Source organism: Falco rusticolus, chromosome 8 (genome assembly GCF_015220075.1).
Source record: "Falco rusticolus isolate bFalRus1 chromosome 8, bFalRus1.pri, whole genome shotgun sequence".
NCBI classification, from domain to species: domain Eukaryota; kingdom Metazoa; phylum Chordata; class Aves; order Falconiformes; family Falconidae; genus Falco; species Falco rusticolus.
Genome location: NC_051194.1, coordinates 59,700,519 through 59,720,442, shown reverse-complemented (window position 1 = coordinate 59,720,442; position 19,924 = coordinate 59,700,519). Strand labels below are relative to the sequence as shown.

General features: G+C 50.9%; 1 protein-coding gene across 1 annotated transcript; it reads left to right on the top strand.

Annotated features, from left to right (window-relative positions):
* Nucleotides 1–1,562: 1,562 nt before the first annotated feature.
* On the top strand, nt 1,563–13,623 carry FAM207A (family with sequence similarity 207 member A). The gene is made up of 4 exons (XM_037397992.1): nt 1,563–1,608; nt 5,661–5,814; nt 10,571–10,639; nt 13,017–13,623. Exons 1-4 carry the CDS (start codon nt 1,578–1,580, stop codon nt 13,141–13,143), a joined length of 381 nt encoding a protein of 126 aa, XP_037253889.1. The 5' UTR covers nt 1,563–1,577; the 3' UTR covers nt 13,144–13,623.
* The last annotated feature ends 6,301 nt before the right edge of the window (nt 13,624–19,924 follow it).

Here is a 19,924-nt window from a genome sequence, read left to right as displayed (position 1 = left end):
TCCCCCTGAAACTGCAGATACATGAGGTGGGGGGTAGCTGGGAGTTGGTTATTGGAACGTGCAATTAGTTGTTTTAGCATCTGCTTTCATACCACAGCAAACGGACTGAGGAAATGTTCCCTTGATGTGATGAGATGTTTGGCTCCGTTGCTGCCTGGCCCTGTGTCCCGCAGGGCTGTCCTCCTGGCCCGGCCCTAGCACAGTGTCCGTGCATCAGTGCTCCATGCAGGAGATGGAAAAATGGATAGCAGCATCAGTGGCATACAAACCCCCCAAGACATCCCTGAGCTTTGTAAATAAGTGATGGCTTCCAGGTGTGGTTTGACTTCTGGCTTCTTGGGTGCATTGACTGCGGTCGTATATTTTTCCTGGGACACAAGGCAGTGAAAGCTACAGCTTCATTTTCCGTGTCCTCTAGAAACTCCAAACATGGTGGTGGTTGTTGGCTTTATGGAAAAGTCTCCCCAGCCCCAGGAGGCTTGTTCTGATCTTAAGGCATTGAAATGACTAAATTATGACCCTGCTTTTGTTTAAATAATCCTGAAAGATTTGCAGCTTCAAAGAAATTGTCCAGTGAGTTGTTTTCAGAGTTGCATTGAATTCCTTCCTCCTGTTTCTTTTGGGGAGAAAAAGGGTATTTTTAATTTTCCAGGCTTAAGAATAACCTAAGGTGAGAGGAGTGTTCTTTGGGGAGCTTGTTCCTCTGTTGGCACTCCTGTAGCAGTATTCCCAGCACACTGTAGGAGAAAAGTTGAATAAAGACAATTTTGTTTTAGACGCTGAAGATAAGATAAATTTTTACAGCGTCTGCAACGGATCTCCATTAAACATATCTCTGACGTTATTTTGCTTGGTGTTGGGTATCAGTGATCAACAGCTGGTTTCCAAATACTGAATTTGGTATAGAGTAGGTACTAGCCTTTTTTACAAGCTGTTAGTAATCAGCTGCTCCTTAGGGCTGCCACAGATCTGCGTATTTCAGACCCTTTTCGGTCCTTCCCCGCTTGCCGCGTGCTGTCTGGGTAGGTGCTGATGCCAGGTCGCCATTCCCCTCTCCTGCCCTCACGCATGTCTGCAGCCCATGTTTTCCTTCTTAGCTTTATCAGCCTGCGTATTTTCAGATTAAAACTTGCTTTTTGCTCCCAGTTCTGGAACCTGTAAGTCCTGCCATCACTTGCAGCCAGTCTTCAGAAGGAAATGCCAGCTCCCAGGCCAGGTTCACGCAGGAGTGCAGAACAACAGGGCAAGGGTCTCTCGAGCTACCTGGCCTGAGAAAACAGGGTCTGTGTGGCTGATGATCTAATCTACTTGCCCATTTCTTATTTTTTAACCGACAGCGAGCTGGGTTTGATTTGTTTGGCTAAAAGTTGAGGTGCGGTGCAGCCCCCAGTCTGCCTGCAGCCTGCCTGACCTGCCAGCAAGTTCAAAAGCATCAAGGGTTGAACAAAATATTACGGACTGTGCTGTCTTTGGGAGGTGTCCAGCACTGAATTTGTGTACAGGAGCCAGGCTTCATCTTATGTCTCTCTTCTCTTCTAGGTTTAGAAGAAAAAACAGTTCTTTCCAAAAAAGAAAAAATGAAGCTGAGGAAGGAGAGATGGCTGCAGAGTAAGTACTCCTCCGACGCACGGCGGTGCTGCGAGCATTGCAGAGCATGGCTCTGTTGGATCTCCCTGTACGTGGGGTGTGGGTGGCAGCGTCGGGCAGTGCTGCGGGAGGCCGAGTGCTTCTCAGAAACCGTCACATCTGCTCCCCAGCACATGGGGTAAAAGTCCCAGGTATTGTTTCTCAGTGTTCAGCGCTGACATTGAGTCATTGTCCCAAACCTACTTTTGATCTTCCTCTACGTGTAACGTAAATGACTACCTAAAACCTTTATTTATACAGATAGAACACTGTGCCCCTGTAGGTTTAGCCTGTTTCTCTATCTTTTAAAGCTCCAGTACAGATATGGCCGGCTGTATAGTGGAGCTCCTCCTCCCTGTGGAGCTGTAGGGACAGCAGGACAGCCTGGAGCCGAGTCCCACACGGCCACCAGCTAATCCCAGGTCTCTGTGGTGACAGCCTGCAGTGGGCCCTCCTGCCCTTCGGTAGGGGAGGTCTCTGGACACTGCTCTTGGGTTACTGCACTTTCCCACATGCCACAGGTCAGTGAACCCACTAACCAGACAGTCTGTCCTTTCTTGAGGCTGTGAAATATGACCTAAACAAAACCAGCCCGTGGCAGAAATGCTTCTGTTTCCTGTGGGAAGCATCTGTATTTTTGCTTCTACTATCTCAGCACAGTAAGAGACAACGCTGTGCTAGCTGGTGTAGCAGAGGGATTCCTCTTGCCACCTGGAGCTGTTTTGGGACAGGCTTTTCTCTTAACACCTTCTTGCCCAACAGAGTTGCTGGCAGACCGTGTTTGGGGCTGAGGGACGTGGCTTTCTGCTGCGCCATATGCTGTCTGCTCCTGAGCTCTGAGCTCAGGGCCATCGACCTGCCATTTCACCAGTCACGGTGAAGGTGTCTCTGGCTCCTCTTATATAAAAGGCTAGTAGCGTAACAGTGACTGCGAGGGAAACCTCCTCCTTATCACCAACCAGCAACTTCCAAGTGCCTTTGACATCTGCAACCCTCAGTGTCCCTGCTGGGCTCAAAGCAGAGATGCCTGCGCTAGGCCTAACATCTGGCCTGCCAGCTGCGATTTTGGTGCTCTTAAAGGTCTCTCCTTGTCTCACCCTGTTGTGGGAACAGAGGAGGGGACTGCTGGAGCCCCGCTGAGCTTTCCCCTGGTACCAGGTGCCATGGAGGAAGGCATGTCCTCAGCAGCATTTTATGACAGAATCCACAATAAAAGGGGTACATGGGACTCGGGCCTTCTGCAAGAAATGGAGACCACACTCCTGCAGTTAGGTGACAGCACTGCTCCTCTAGTCAAGGTCAGCCACTTTGGAAAAGCCAGCAGCAGGATCCCTACACTCTTAATCCTGCCCTCCTGCATATATGCCTTTGTAGCATCAGCCTTTCTCAAGATCACGTATGTTATTTTAGCCCTGCTGTGGCCTCTTTGCTCCTCTCTTGGCTCTGAAATTATTAAGCTGAGGGAATACAGATGAAATGCAGAGGCTTTGCTTTGAGGTGAACACCAAGATGGAAAACTTCAGGCCAAACTATCTGCATCTTAGAAGATGCTATGTATTAGAAGTGCTTTACAGATACAGAAGTACCTAAATTGCTGGCTCTCTTGACTCCCCCACTAAACTTGTGGCCAGCTGACAAACACCAGCATTCCCTAGCAAATGCTTTGCTAAGGGTAGCAGGTACCTGGGGGTTTCCGTAAGAAAATTCAGCAAGTGTTGGTACCAGGTGTGCAGCTTGTTATTGAGAAAAATGGTATAGCTGGAATGAGCCTATATAAACATCAATAAAGAAACTGATATTGTTATTATTAGCTGATGGAGTGAAATGAACTGGTATTTCCAGAGACGGAGAATTTTAAATGAAACTTGGTATTCCAACATTGTGACCTTAAAAGAGCTGCGGTCAACTGAAATGCATTTATTTTTATCTGATGCAAATAACTGCCTATTCTTTGTGGGTTTTGCAGTCTTTGCCCCCCAAAAGAGAACCTGACTTGGGCTGCTGAAGTTGTTATCATTATATCTCTGTTTTCCTAAATCTTCCCAAGGGTTTGTTGTTTCTTCTTGTCCCAGGGCTGCTTTTGTGACGCTGGCTGCCGAGACCCTGGGAACTAAAGTTCAGCTCAGTAGTGCAAATGCAGAACTTGGAGATTTCTTCCATTCCAGTAAATCATTTCAGGAGAGACTAGAGGGGGGAAAAAGATTATGCAATGCTTCAGACATTAGAAGTATGCACATTTAAAAATACATATATCGCATGGCTCTTCAGACGAACAAGACTTCATAGGAAAAGAATTTGGGATGTTTGTGCAGAATCAGGTGTCTGAAAATTTCGAGCACATACTGTTTATGAAAGCACTGAAGTAGTCAGCTTCATAAAGCCAGACCAAAAAAAGAAGCGATGCAGAACAGAAAGCTGTGTTCTTGGCAGAGATGGCTGTGAGGAGAAGCGTTTACAATCCATATTTGTCACAAACATCCACGTACAGCAAAATTTCAGTTCATGAAAAACTGTTGCTCTTCAACTCGGCCAAGCTGGGGAGCAAACAAGACAAAGATATAAGTAGAAGACAAAGATGAAAGGAGCCAGCTGAGCTTTCCCTCCCCTGATGTGGCTAGCCAGTGAATTCGAGTTCTGCTTTCTTGAATGTGGGCAGCAGGATTAGACCCAGAATTGCAGGTGGCATCTTGCCTGCAGTCTGTAAGTGGGACTGGCTGCTTTTGTGTTCCCACCAAAAATACTTGTGCTGATTTAGTCCTGTTTCTGTGGCCATGCTGCTTTGGAAGCTCTTGGCCTCCCTGTGTCGCCAGCTTGGCCCCACAGCTGCTTGGTGCCGCACTCTGCCATGTCCAGACAAGGAGTTTCTAGCTCAGTGCTGAGGCTCGTCCTTGCAATACGCTCGTCGTCCAAGTCAATAAGCAGAAGCCCATTCCTGCTGCTGCGGCCTCCGTGGGGTGCATGTGGAGGAGGTGGAGTCCTCCATCGTGCACCCCAGCGCACCGGTACCGTACCCCTCGGGGGTGGCAGTGCAGTGCAGTGGGTTTCCAGGCCTGCTGGTCACCTGGCAGAAGGAAAAAGAGCTCATGGCACCCGCTGAGCTCTAGCTGTTTCTGGCATCATCATCACCAAGGGGCTTCTGGGACAGGCTGGGGCATCTTGGAGCTGAGCTGGAGGCTTGTAGCAGGGCTGGGCTTTTTTGGGCTGTCCTAGAGGGGAACATGTTCTGCTGGGGCTCAGCCTGGAGGTTGCTGGCTCTGTAAGGCTTGTGTAGCTGTGGGACCTATTTCTACACCAGGGAGCTTTAAGCTTAAGCCTGCCACTGTCAATGCCCACCTCCCACAGCCAAGAAGGGAGACTGCTGTAACATTATAGAGCCTTATGTGCCCACAGCCTTGCTCAGAGCTGCTGCAGGGAGACGGGTAAATGTGGCCTCGAGGAAGAGCCTCTGGGTCTGCCTCTTGGCACAGTGCTTTTCTTAAGGGCCCAGTTCATCCAGCATCTGTCTGCTTGAGCTTTACCATGAGTCAGGAAGGTGAGACCTTGACTTCCTTCAAACTAAGCAAACAACTGAAATTAAGTCCATCTTTCCAGCCTGTGCTAGGAGACCATTGTTTTGTCCCAACAGCAAAGCAGAGATGGGGCTATGACTGTTTAATGCCACATGTGGAGCCGAGTGTATTTGGTTTGTCCCTTCCCCTCTCCTAGTTCCATGCAAGGTCAGCATGGTTTTTTCCACCCCAGGTCTCCTGCCATGTTGCTGTGAGCCATGAACAGTGCAAGGGATGGAAACAGTTCAGACAAAATCGGTCAGGGAATTTCACTTCCCATTGCAAATATCAGTAGAGATGTATATGGTTATAAGCAAACAGCAAGGGAGGGAGCTACCCAACTGCATTTTCAGTCTTCAACTGGTTTAAATCACTGCTGGCCTGTTGTTCCTGTAGATGGTGAAGCAGCCTATGAATTTCTTAGCTCAAAGGTTATCTCTTAAAAACGCTTCCCTGTCCTCCAGTCATGTCTTGTTTCTGATTCAGAAATAGAAAGTGTGAAGCTAGCCAAGCAGAAGCAAAAAGCCGAAGCAAAGCGGAAGGCGACACCTGTGGTGGGAGACATGCAGCCGTTGATGGAAGCCCTGCCTGAGCTCTGTGACCTGACCACAGGTGGCAGGGGCAGGAAGCCACCCAAGAGGTACGTGCCATTTCGGGATGGGCTGTGTATTTCCCTTTTTCCTGCAGGATCGAGTGTCCTTCGGTTCAGCTTGTTGTAGCTACGGGCAATGCAAGCTCCGTGCCAACAGCCAGGACAACAGGGCCTCAATCTCAACTCCACCCCTTTGCATGCTTCGCTCACCACAAGAAAAAAGCTTAAACATATCCTCTGAATCCACAGCTAAGAGGGAAGCTGTGTTGCTCAGCTGAGGCTTGGCACGAGGCCGGCTGGGAGCAACTACATGTCCTGGACGTCGCAGGAGTGATACACAAGTGTCCAGAGTGTAATGCTGCTGAGCTGCCCTAAGAATCTGGACTTGAGGTGTTGCAGCCTGCCATTCTGTCCTTGCAGACGTTACTGTGCTGAAAGAGAAGGGCTATTTCAGATCCTCTTGACACCCACGTGTCGACCATCCCAGCCAGCTGTGGGGTGGGTTCTGGTTGCCCTTGTGCTCTCTCCTTTTTAATGCAGTGCTCTGCCTGAACATCTGGCCAGTGTTGCCGCTGCTTTTGCATCCCCGAGTGCAGAATAAAAATGCTGTGCATGCCGCACAAACGCTTGTGCCTCCTCTCCAGTTGCTCAGTAGGGGTTGGACTAGAAACTTGTTTTGACCATAATAAGAAAGCATTTGGATTAGAGAACAGCCAAGAAGGCGTCTGTCTGGCAAAGCAGCCTCCTCTTTGGTGGCAGATCAAGGCTGGAGATACCATGAACCCTCTTGTGACTCGCTGGATGCCCCAGAAATAAACTTCGACCCAGGTGGGACACCCACCTACAGAGTGTGGCTAAGTTGGCAGTTCCCTGTGCTTCTGGAAAGCCACTCCTCAGACAAACAGCAGCTTATGAACCTTGCATCTAAGCATGGGAAAATATTTCCTTCCTTAACTTGGCTTCTAATTCTTTGAATAGCATTATTTTTCTTTTTCGTTCTTTCTTTATGCAGCCATTCAGTCAGCCTGCCCTCTCTTTCGGTGGGAATGAACGGCAGAAGTGCGCGCAGTTTAAAGTCCTGCAGAGCACTGAGGGTTGGTTGGATGGAGTTCTGGGCCAAGGTTTAGCCCAAGCCTGAATAGGTGGCTTTGTCCTCTTTCTGTGAGGATGTGCTACAACTACGTGTGGTCGCGGACTCCAGGCTGTGTTCAGGAGTCATTCCCCCTCATCATTTTCCCCCAGCCCCCTTGGAGGCTGAGCCCCTGCTCTCCAAGAGAGTGGCTTGCAGAAAGTACATACAGGGAAGGGAGGACAGGTAAGGTGCTTCCTTTGGGTATTGCTTTCCCAGGTGGCTGCATAATCTAGTACAAATACATGATGTTGCTGCAGCCTGGAATTCCTGACCCACTCAAAAGACAGGGTAGAACTGGAAAAGGCTCAGAGACGGCTGACAGGGATGATGGTGGAGGATCTGGCACAGCTTCTGCGCACGGGGTGACTAAGTGAGCTAGGGAGTCCTCGGCCTGAACAGGAGATAGAGGCAAAGAGGCTTGGAAATATAATAGTCTATAAAATCAAGTGTGATGTGGTTAGGAAGTAGTTCCTCTTCTTTCCTAGTATGAGAGATAAAGGACATCAAACATATCTGGCAAGTGGCGGGTTCAGTGCAAGCAGGAGGCTCGCGTGGCAGAGGATGTGTGGCACACATGGAAGCGTTTGGTGGTCTTGCACGAACCTCCAGCCTGACGTCCTCAGAGAAGTGCTGTCAGCTCCCTCTCTCTCTCTCCAAACCAGGCCTCCTGTGCGAGTATGGCAGCCCTGCTCTCCTTTTGGAAGCCTGAGCTCATACTCTTCACTTCGGCTGCAAGGCTCTAGTGTCTAGAAAGTTCAGCGGGCCTGTGGCGCAGCAGGGTAGAGAAGCCCAGCCCTGGCTGAGAATTTGGGGCTTGGCCAGCACCATTTGCAGTCACACAGCGGAGGCGGGAGCTTGACTGGTGTCACCCAGCTTGCCTGCGACATGCCAACCAAAAAGCAGTCCCCCTTGGTACTGTCATGGAGAAGCTGCAGTGCTCCTCTTCCCCTTGCTAGCCTGTGGCTTCCTGGGCTGCATGAGGTTGTGTGTGCGTAAGTGTTTGAAATAATCAGAGGAGGCTTTTATAGGATTTGAATCATTACATAAATGAAGGGTAATACTCTGGTGATTTGTCAGCATTATTAATAAAAGATTAGATTCTCCAGGAATTTGATCTCCTGCTGGGTAAGAGAGCATTACAGTGAGGTTTTTATTCTGTTTTATAATGAATGAATGCAATGAAGTGTAATGAAACAGGGCTACTAACGTGGTCCAAGTGAGCAGGCAGCGTGCTGGTGGTGTAATGGGGGAAATTCAGGCAGCAGCCTTTTGAACTTGCCAGACGAGCAGGACAGAGCTATCGAGTGGAACTGAAAAGCCTTCCGAAGCACCAAGCCCTTTAAAATACCGGGGTGGCTGAAAGCAAAAGTGGGGCTTGCAGAGCCTGAGGCAGCCCCGCGCCCTCGCAGTGTGCTGCGGAGGAAGCTGTCCTGGGAGGCACAGCCTCTGGGGCTCGTGGGCTCATATAGCCCAGGATGGAGTCTGGAACTTTCCTTTAAGCGTTGCCTCCATCTGCAGAGCGACTCATCTTTGAAAGGTCTGCCACGGCGACTCGGTGGCACACGTGGATTTGGCAAGCCCCTACTCTGGTGACCACGGGTTGCCGTCCAACTTGAGAAGGAATTTGTCTGTGCTTCTGTGAACGATCCCGGCAAACTGGGACAAGAAATTGTCCCTGTGCTGAGCAGTTAACAGACATGAAGAGAGCAGAGATCCTTCCTGCTCACTCCGTGTCTTGCAGTATCGGTGGACGCAGCAGTGTGATGGGAGCTGCTCAAACCCCTGTAGCTGTTTGTCTGCTCTTGCTGATTGCCATTCCTGGTGAGCTCTCAGGCCTGTTGTGTAATGGCACCAGTGCTGGGGTGACCTCGAGAGGGACTGAAGGGTACAGGAGCAGCAGCACGCAGGCATTGATCTGCCTGGCTGCCCTTTCCTGCCTAGGCTCTGCGCTGCGAAGGCTGGCTGACATACATCCACGCTGTCTGCGTTTGTCTGGGTTGGCAGGGAGCTTGGATGCTGGCGCACACTGTGCTGGGCCGGGGGTAATTCTGAGAGCAGCCCTCAGAAGCTTGGGTCAACCAGCATCCCCCTTGAGGAATAACAAAATGGGCCAGAATGGGGAGAGGGAGAGATGAGGAAAAGGAGCAGGAGCTGACCGGAGTAGAAAGGGATGATGAAAGCGAGTGGGGTGAAGGAATATGGGTCAAGGGAGGAGGAGGAGGAAAGGAAGAATGGGGGGGGGAAATGCAGAATAAAAGGACAGAGGGTAACAGGTCAGGGAGGGAAATAGGAAGAGGAGATGACTGTAACACTGCCAAGAAGAGACCCGATCCTGCTGTCTTGAAGAGAAGGTGAGGGGCTGTCATGTTTCCTAACCTTGAGAAAGCTGAAGGGCTCTGGGGCAGATCAGGCAGGGGAGGCTCTGGCCCCCAGCACCCACCAGTAAGGGAAGGTTCCTCCCTGAGCTCAGCCCCAGCAGAGGGGTGGGAGGTAGACCCTCTTCCCCTCTTGGGCTGTGTGCTGGGGCTCAGCCCCAGGGCGAACCGGAGGGAAGCTGCTCTGTGGAGGCAGACCCTCTTCCCCACTTGCTTCTCCTGTTTACTTCTGTATCTATGTAATCCTGAAGAACGGAAATTTCTTCTCCTTTCCTTAATGTCCGGTTCTGGCAGCAGCTCCCCCTGCGCACTTCAAGTCCCAAAAGCAGTCGCTGCTCTTCCTGCGTGTCCCTTGCTTGGGCTCAGCGCTTGGCTTTGTGGAAATCTCTGCTGCTGCTTGGCATCGGGCACCACGTGCTTCCAGCATCCTGTGCAGGATGGGATTACACCTCTGGTCTCCTTGGACTTTGCCCAGGAGTAAGAAATGTCAAGAGAGAGTGCAGATCTGTGCTTGCTGCTGTGCCTCAGCTGCACGCAGTGCACCATCCTGCGTGCCCACGAGTCCATCGTCTCGTAACTTCATGGGGTTCTTCGAACCTGTGTTTGGTGGCCAAAGCTGAAGCTCTGCCGTTGTGCTTTCACTCTAGCTAATCTGCAGCTGACTTAAACTGGCGACCTTTGACCAGGATATGCATTCACAGGGAGAAAGGGATATTACTGTTCTTCATCTTAAAATATAAGCGACACCTTATACCCCAGTGGTCCCGCTGCAGGGTCCAAAGCAGGGCTGGCAGTCCCCTGTTCTCGATAAGTAACCGTGTGGCTGTAACTGACATCTGCCGACGCTGGAGCTCTGCAGCGTTAGCGAGGAACATGAGATGTGCAGAGGTGACGTGTGCCTGGTGGTGAGGGGAAGTTCAATGGGATCTTTTCTTTAAGCAACAGTATCGGTTTGGCCTGGATGTTAGTGATAAGCAGAAAGTGATCTGGGCAGGGACAGCTAATGACCAGCTCTGGAACTAAGTGATCTGACTTTTCTTTAGTGCATTTACCTCCTGCCCATTCAGTCCTGACTCCTAAGCTGTTGTCAGTCTGTGGCAAAAGAAGTTTGCATCTCCATTACTGTCTGGTTATGGAAATAATTGCCTTTCAGGATAATTGCCATACAGGACAATTACCTATACTTTCTGGGAAGGCAGATGCAGAATCCCTGGACTCTTCCCATCTCCACAGCAATTGCTAAATTACCACTCCTCTGTAACACTCACTCAACTTGTTTTATTTTTTCTCTCCACAGCCATGTAAAAGCAAAGGCAGAACCAGCAGACTTCTGTCTGATGAAACAAGCTCAAAAACACCGGCTCTTGTAAGTACCAAGTTCTGAGAGTGTCCACCTCCTGTGGAGCATGACAGAATGGTTGAGACTGGAAGGGATCTCTGGAGGTTACCTGGTCTAACCCCCCTGCTCAAGCAGGGTCACCTGGAACTGGAACTGGTTGCTCAGGACCACGTCCACACAGCTTTTGAACATCTCCAAGGTTGGAGATCACACAACCTCTTTAGGCAACCAGTGTTTTAGTCTTGCACACCTGAAGGCCTTAGAAGAGGTGGAAGCTTTGATTTTCCCCTTTACATAGTGCAGGATGTTTGTGCATGTCCTTCTGTCTTAGTCCCTGTCAGACTCGGTCACTTCTAAATGGATTCAGTCTGCTTCGGCTTCTGTCTCATGTAAAATCTAACTCATTTTAGAGAGCTCAGGAAACTGCACTTGCTCCTTTAAGAGTTTACTTTCCCTGTCTCACTAAAAAGAAAACGATGGCTTGGGCTTCCTGGGTATGGCCTGTGGGGTTTCAGGACAAACCCACACCAGCTGTCATCTTTTTCCTCCTGGCCACGATTGTCGTTTCTGGCTGTACCAAGTAAGTATGTCTGTACCGTGTTCATCTGTGCAGCATGGACAATGTGGTTATCAGCCAGGTGGTGTGTTCCTTGTCTCAGCTTGCTGAGTGGGAGCTGCAACATCCAGCTGTGGCTGAGTCTCTTATGATGCCAGGCTCCTGGAGCTCTAGCTGATCCCTTCAGGAAAGCCTCCCGCAGTTGTGTAGCTGAGGAGCTATAGCATCAGGAGCTACAGCTGTTCTGTTAGAACACCTCTGGCATGCTAGCTTAACTTGCCATACGTCCCTGATGATGACAGCTGTCCGCTGGCATCTGCCAAACCTTTTCTTGTAAAATGAAGCACTAAATGCTTCCTGGACTTGGTCTGGCAAGTCCTTACTCCTCTTTCGTACTGCCACCAGGCATCAAGAACTTCATTTCCCCTCAGCGCAGCTCTCCTGGAGCTAAGCACTGTGATCTGGCAGTGTTTGCTTTCTGTGATCCATGTTTCCAGGATTTCCATCAGTTCTGAGCCATTCAACTTCAAACTGACGTTCAGGAGAACAGTCAGGCTACAGATCCCAGCACTGCTCTCCAGCACACTCTGTGAATACCCTTCTGTGTCTGAAACTGGCCGGTGTCGGTGCCGGGATGCCTTTCTTGCTCAGTTCTGCCTTTCTGGATGAGTCCCTCCTTGGCTTACTGCAGAAGGCCAGGCCCTGAGGGCCACCAGTGAGTGTCTCATTGTGTTGGAACTCATGGGTGAGGAGCACTGCTTGAGGAACACTTGTATGCAGGTCTAAATCCAAATAGGTATCTCCACCACAGCCTTCTGTATCAGCGAGCTGCTGGTCCCCTGCGTGCCCCGCTCCTCTCCTCTGCCCAAAGCTGTACGGCTGCACCGAGCAGTGGTGCGTATCTTGCCACAGTGGTCTGGGAAGTCTGTGCTTCTTGGGAGGGACAAGGTTTGGAGGAAGGTCTTGAGGTTTATTTTCCCAGATGATAGTTAGGACTGGAGCTTCCCTAAGCCTCACCTTATTGCCCCACCTGCCACAACCCAAGCTTCAGGTTTGGCTCCTCTGTTCCTCTGACAGGGGCAGGGCTGGCATTGAAGGGAAGGGCTGTACTGGGGAGGGAGCTAGCTGCATGCTGCAAGCTGGAGAGTGCTCTGCTGATCCGCAGAAACTACTGAGAACGTGGAGATGTGTGTCTGGATGGGCTGTGGAGAGTGTGTCTGAGGGAGATGGGGAGGCTGCAATAGATGCAACTTACGTGAAAACTCACTGGGTTTTTTTTACACTCCTGTTTTTCTCTTGTTCCTCCCTGCTTGCTTGCTTTTTAAGACAAGACCATTACCACAGCAACCAGCTGTGACCGAGCATGCAGAGGTAATTCTGTCATGCTCCTCCCATGGTGTCTAACTAGTACTGCACATAGGATCGCCGAGCCTCTACACTGAGCAATAAAAGAGTCGGTAGATGGGCTCTCAAAAGCAGAATCTGCTTTTGTGCTAGTGCAATGTGAAGTAGTTTTCATTCTTAGTGATTTACCAGCTACTCACAGTCTCTTGTTCCTGATTTACTATGGAAAAGCTCTAAAAAAAACATTTGCAAGTGATGCTGGACACTAACATGATTGTTTCAGGCTCTGTGGCATGAGATCAAGTCTCTGGCTCCCATGAAGCTGGCAGCAATTTGAGCTTTGCCCTTCGGTAAATTAGGTTTCTGTCTTGCACTTTTTCTTTCTGAGGTTTATACCCAGCATTGTTCTGTCTGTACAGAAACTCGCTGCTTTATGAGTTCTTATCTGCTCAGTTCCTTTTGCACGAGGCACTTAGCATTTGTGTGTTGTTTTTCTTTCCTCAGGGAAGAAGAGGTGACTCGGTTTCATGAGGTCATCACCAATCCCAGGTACAGAGCCAACCCGCTCATGGCCATCAGCGAGCATCTCTCCAAGAGGCTGAGGCAAGAGGAAGAAGGTAAACCCCTCTAGGGTGTCAGCTGGGACCAAACATGCGTGCTGGAGCTGGTGCGAGGGCTCCAGGCTGCAAAAGAGCACATCGCTAACATGACCTCTCAGCCACTTCAGTCCTTGGAAGCAATTCAGCAGATTATTAAATCCAACAGTCCTGTTTTCTGTCTGCAGGAATAATGCAGTTCTCTCCTGACAGTAGCAGCTGCTCCTTAGCAAGCAGCCTGCAGAGAGCAGGGTGTTCTGTGAGATCTTTGTGCAGACACCAAGCTCCGTGCGAAGTGCCTTGGCACTTTTTCTCATCTTGTGAGCAGTGGCAATTTATCTTGTTTGCTGTTGTTCCCCTCCGCTTTCTGAGATTTTCTCTTGAGATGGGTCAAGACCCCAAGCCCTGGAGCCCAGAAGGCTGTTGTTGATCTGTGTGAGGACCGACGCTGCTGTTCAGAGACATTGTTTTATGTGAGAAATTTAGCTTTGGAATAAACACATTTTCAGAGAGTACAGAATTTGTCTGGCTCTTGTTTTGGTAAATACTAATTGAAATACGAGTTTATTCCCATCACTGGAAAAATGACAGTGGTTTTTTCCATGTGTACAGTAAACCACTAGAGTGCTGCTGCAGCGTGCCACAGAAGCCGTGTGAATTCATTGCAGAACACATCTAACTCACAGACTTGCCTTCCTCCTACCCTGGAAGTGTGTGCTTTCCGTGGGTGACGCTGGTCACTTTGGGCCGGTGTTGTGTTCCCTGCTTGGCCTGCTCTATAGGAAGCATCCCCAAAATGTGTCCTGGCTGCAGACTGTGAACTTCAGCCAGTCATTTACGTGTTTGGGTTTGGGAACCGCTGCAGCAGGGAGAGGCCTTTCCTTCTACCAAACACCAATTTTCACAAAACTCCAGTGAATTTTCATGGGGACAGCTGAAGGCAGGGCCATTCCCTATCTGAGATGATCCCAGTCTGACACCCTAAAATATCAGTGCTGTCTTTGGAACCATACAAGAAGTATTCTGATGCTTCTTAAACTTGGAAAAGCAGCTTGCCTATGTCAGGTCAAAGCATCTGAAACCCTTAAGAAAGAAATTCACTTTTTGATGCCCAGACAAAACAGGGAAGCTGCAGCTGACTCGTATCCAAGTTTGTGCCTAAAACCAGCTGCAGCGGGAGAGGCAGGCACCTTGATCATATCGGTCTCTTGCATCACTAGTAACAGATGCTTTTTTTTCCTTTCTCCCTCTAGGCTTGCACTGTTGAACAAAGGCAGTTTTTCTAATGCCTGCCTCTTAACCCTGGCAGTGCAGACGCTGTTGCTGATCCCGCTAGTTGTTAGAGGAATGTCACCATGCCACCCCTCCTCCCCCAGGGCCTGGCAGGAGAGTCCTGCTGGCAGAGGCCACGGAGAGATGCTGGCTATGTCCCATCCTCCACCCTGTTGCTCAGTCTGGCAGAGGGTGGCAGGGCTCTCCTCTCTCCTGATCCGGAGTCGGTGCTGGGAGGTGAACACCGCTGTGCTGTTTGACGGGCGCTGTGATGCCCTGCGGGACCCAGGCTCTGGAAAGCAGAGGGCTGTGGTGGGGTCAAACAGCTCGAAATGTCTCCCCACCTCCTGGCTGGTTCCTTGGCTGTCTTACTGGTATCTGATTGTATTTCTTTTGGGCCAGCGTGGAGTTCAAGCTCTGAATATGGTTTACATTCCCCTACTCAGCCTGGTTGTTGGGTCCCATCCTTTCCCTTCAAACTACTGGGAGCCAACAGAGCTGAAGCCTTATTACCTGGGAAGCGAAGGGGTGACGGACCTGGCAGAGGTGCGGAGCCGGGTGACCCTACCCAGCGCTGCCTGGCGGCTGTACCTGTGCTGGTGGCCCTTCGTCTCCACGTGCGGCATCACCCCGCAGCACGTTCACACCTTTTCTTTACCTTGGATGGGCCAACGCCACTTGGCTGCATGTCTAGCTCTTCGCCTGCTGTTTGAAAACGTTGGTCTCCTGGGTATTTAGCAGCAGTTAAACATACGATGGTTTGAAACGACAGTTCACAGCCTGCTGCTGCAGGCATCTCCTGCCCCCGCCATGCTAGCAGTTGAGCAAAGGACTTAAAATCTGCCAGGAAACAGGCGTCTGAGACACAGAGTCGCCTTCGCAGTTGGCATGTTTTCAGGATGATAAAAGCTTTCACGCCAATTTTTTTTTTTAGATAGCAGGGTGGGAAAAAATAGCTTCCAAGCTGTAAGGAGTAGTTGTGCCAGAGGGGAGGGTGGGGGCCCGACCCGGCAGCTCTAGACTTAGAAAAGTGAGTAAGTAGCGAATGCGCTGCAAACTTGGGACTGCAAAAATTTGGGGCTACTTTTCCAGCTGTGTTCTTTCTTTTTGGTGATTTCGCCTTCGAAGGCTGCTCGCAGAACCATGTCTGAAAGCAGAAGCCTCAGTATCCTGTCCATCTGGTGGTACCAGCAGATATTTTCTGCTACACACAAAGCACCCAAAGCGGTGGGTGGAACGGGATTCTCCTCTACCAGCAGCTCATGTGTAGTGTCTTTAGTTCACAGGTTGCAAAAGGATATCTTTTTATAGCAGCTCTTGCAGCTCCCATGTTTCTCCCTGGTACCGGCGATGGGCCGTTGTGCTTTGTTCCTGCTGCAGCAGGGGTTGCATCAGGCTGGCAGCAGGTCTCAGAAAAGCGTGGTGAGTCACACAGACCTGGCCCCGACCCTTTGTCTAACCCAAGGAAGTCCCTAGTGCAAGTACATAGCCTCCCTCCGCCTTCCTTCCGCCTTCTGCCTTTTCTGGCCTTGAAGGTTTTCCATCCAGATCTTGTGCGAGCGAGTCCCCCCATCCCTTTTGCATGTGGAAAATACAACTTAATGCCAGGTAGACGACTTTTGCTTACACTCCAGTTGAAATGATGAGCAGTGTTGGCCCCATGGTTTTTGGTTTTTTCGTAGCGCTAAGCATGTGTGATGACTTTTACCAGCATAACCCCTGCCAGCCCTGGCACTGAGGCACATGCCGGCGCTGCCGGTACCAGCGGGAGGGAGCTGGCTGCCTCTGAGGCTGCCAGGGAAAGCCTGTGGTGGCTGGGGGCAGGTGGGTGAGCCCAGCGGAGCTCCCAGGTTTGTCAAGAGTTTTGCACCCTGGGAGTTTTGCTCCTAGGTTTTCCACCAAGCTGGCAGCCTCTTGCTGTGCCTGCAACTTGTCTGGTGGCCTGTGGCTGGGAACTCATTCCTGGAAGTGCTGCCCTTCCTGCTTCCCAGGTGGAGTTGAACCTTCCCGGTAAATACAGTCTGTAAGGGACTGCAAAAAACGGCTAATCCATGCTGCTTTGGTCAAACTGGCTTTGTCAGTAAACGCGCTGGGATGGTGCATTGGGCTGGCGTAGGGAAATCAGGGGCAGCAGCATCACTGCAGGGTATAGGCAGGACAGCATTTGTAGATACTGGTAGTACCCTCTCTTGGATGACAGGAGGGCTTGCTGTCGGCACCGCCTCCTTCATGCCAACACTAATTTGTGGAGGAGAGGAATGGGAACATGACAGATTAATTTGCTTTCTCCTGAGTCTTGCTGAGCCGGTGAAGAGATCCTAGGATTCTGCCAGGGGGCTGCTGGCTGGATGAGCAGTCTGCACTTGGATCCCTAAAACGGACCATCACCCTGCCTTTCATCCGTGCAGTGTAATCACCTGTCACGGGAGCGAAGCCTTCTGTTGGGGTGGCTGAGGAGAAAGAGCTGGACATCTGGCAGGGATGCTGTTTGCCAGCCATGCAGAGCTACCTTCATCCTGTGGGTTCCTGAGCTTGATCCCAAGTTCTGACACATGTTGCACCTGTGCCAGACCCAGGAACAGCCTCCAACGTGCAGCGAGACCTTGGTCTGCACCCCGGGAGGCACCCGCTGGCTGAGCTGGCTGAGTGAGCCCAGCCATCCTTCCTTTATGTGATCTGCTGGACGCTCTCAGGTGGCTTGTGCCTACTGCTGGCTGGGAGCAGGGGGGCTGGGGGGCTGCCAGGGGCTCCTTGAGATGACTCCCAGGTTCTCCACCAGCTGGCAGCAGTCTCCGGGTCATGCCCTGGTCTGATGCAACTTCAGCCCTCAGCTGTGCTCCTCACCCAGTATTTGGTGTGTTGGTGGCAGCTGGTGAGGACCAGTGGCAATACTGGGAGTATGGTCTGCAGGGTCATTGCTCTTCTCTGCTCCCTGGCCAGGGCACGCCTGGGCTGGCTCCCTCCTGGCACGTCTTCACCACAGCCACTGGCCAGTCTGTCCCCAGAGGCACGTCAAGCCTTGAACTTCTGCAGAGTCGTTTGGGGGTGCATCTGTAGGTTTGCTGTATGGGGATGAGATGTCCTCCGGCTCAGAAAAAAAGACCTGAACTCCTCATCCTAACCTCTAACAGGGCTGGGCTGTGAGCTGAGTCATGCCCCAGCCCACAGGAGCGTCTGTCTGGGACCCGGCTGGCTGTGACTCAGCCTGACCATGGCTGTCCTTGCTGCAGCCCAGGTCCTGGTTGCCTCCCTGTGACCTGGAGCACCCGTCCAGCTCCACTGTGTACGCGTTGGCTTCCTGGGGAGTATGGGGAGTCGTGGAAACGGAGATCCTGGGGCATGAGGAAGCCAGATTTTTCCTTTGAATAGCAAGTTTAACACTGAACTTCCTTCCTCCACCCCAGGCCCTGCGTGCTGTGCCCAGCACGGCTTGCCAGGGAGGGGGCTGCAGTGCTCAGCTCGGGGACTGATCCAGACAACAGGCTCCCTCCAGCCATGAAGACAGTCCTCAGCAGTCCCGCTGCAGGGAGCATGGCTGGCCCAGTGCTCGGGGAGCTCCAGAGGGTTCAAGCTGTAGTGACTCCTGCTCCTTCCACCCCTGATGGGACAGGGGCAGAACTGAGCGTAGCTGGCAGAGCAGAGACCCAGCACTTGGAACCTTCTGCCATTCCTCCCTCTTGCATGCTCCAGCAAGTGCAGCGAGCCTTTTCCCTGCGTGGCATTATTTCTCCCACTACATGCCCTCTACCCTGCCTGATCCTTACATTTTCCACGCTTTACGAAGCCACTGCACGCTCACATCTGTTTCTTTTGCCCTTTATCTACAGCACGCGTCCATCTGAAGCCAAGCAGAGATGGGTTCCTGCAGATGTAGCAGGAGCAGCTGCAGGGAACCTGAGCAGATACAACTGCATGTGAATTTAAGCTGCTTGGTAGTTTTGGAAGCAGATGAGATTGGCAGCAGCAACTCCTCCTTTCATCCAGGTGTTGCACAAGAGAGGGGTGAGGTGAATCACTGGATCAAGCCTTTGCCCCGGAGCACAGATGCCCTGAAGCATGGATTTCACCATAGCCTTTTTGTGACAGCCTTTATCTGTTGCCTTCACTTCCCTTGGTGGCTGTCCTGCCAGGACACGTTGTTGTCACCTTGCTGTGTCCTGGCCTTTTCCAGAGCACTCAGGGAGGTGCAGGATGGGTCGGACCCTCGGGGGCCTCACCCATTCCTTCTGTTGAGAGATGCAGTCCTGCTCCTGCTCTTTGCTTCCTGACCTTTCACCAGTTACTAATCCCAAGAGGTCTCTACCTCTTATCCCATGGCAGCTCAGTTTCTTTAAGAGCTTTTGGGCATTCTTTAAGCGCTTAAGAGCATTGCCACATGCCATTTGGAAATCCACATAAAGCCTGGTTAATTGGATCACCCTTATCTCCATACTTACCATTTTCTTGCAAGGGAAAAATCATGCCCTGCAATGCGAACTCTTCCCAATATGATTATTATCTGGGCATCTGCTGATTCTGCTCTGAACCACGTCTTGCTTTAGTGTGAGTTGTTAAACCTGGCTTTGTGTTTTCATTCTGATGAGTAATTTAATCCTGTCTAGCTATTTTCTCTGTGAAAGGCGGTGTTGCCCCCCTGAGAGCTGCAGAGCCGCAGTCCAGGGTGGAAGCAGCACCAAGCAGGGTGGCACCTGTGGAGCCGGCCTGGCACATGGGCAGCTTGGCCCCAGCACAGATGCCCGACCTACAAATCCCAACTCCTCGGGTTTCTTGAAGCTCCCGGAATGTCTCCCCTGCGTCATGTACGGTGGTGAAGGGAGGGCAGATGAACAGTGCTGGGCAGGCCACTGGTTGTGCCGCGTATCAGTTGTCAGGGCTGGGCTTCTCACTCAGAGCCTGTGAAAAAGCATTGGCTTCATCCACAAACCAAAAAAAAAACCAACAAAAAAACAAAACAAAACCCTTGTTGAAATAAGTTACAGTTCCTAAGCACAAATTGACGTAACAAAGTTAAGACTTGTGGCTAAAAAACTAAATATTTGAGGGTGATAAGATACACCGATGGGAGAAAACTGCATTATATGCTAAAGGAAGTGTTTCCAAAAACACACAAAAACAAATGGTTGCCTTCAGTTCCCTGAGGCCGGTCCTTTCCTGGCGCCTGAGCAGCTGGAGTCGCAACGTGCGGCTCTGTGGTTTCATTCTGCCTGGTCCAGATTCCTCGCTGAGTGCAGGAGCTTCAGCAACCCAAACTGGGACTGGCATCAAGAGCAACGTCACTGATGGAGCTCTATCAGCTGAACAGCGGGGCGAGGCTTTTTGTGGTGGCTTTTTTCCTTAACCAAGTCAATTGTTTCCTTATGAAGAAGCTGTTACATAGTGCAAACAAAACACAGAGCTTTGCCAGGAGCGTTGTCAAGATTTAGACCTTTGCATCCGAATGCTCTGGGATTTTCCAGATCCCTTAGTTTCATGTAGGATGCATAAAATATAGTCTAAGGGTTTCTCTCTGCTTTAATGATCGGTGTTCCATGCCAGACGGGGTGG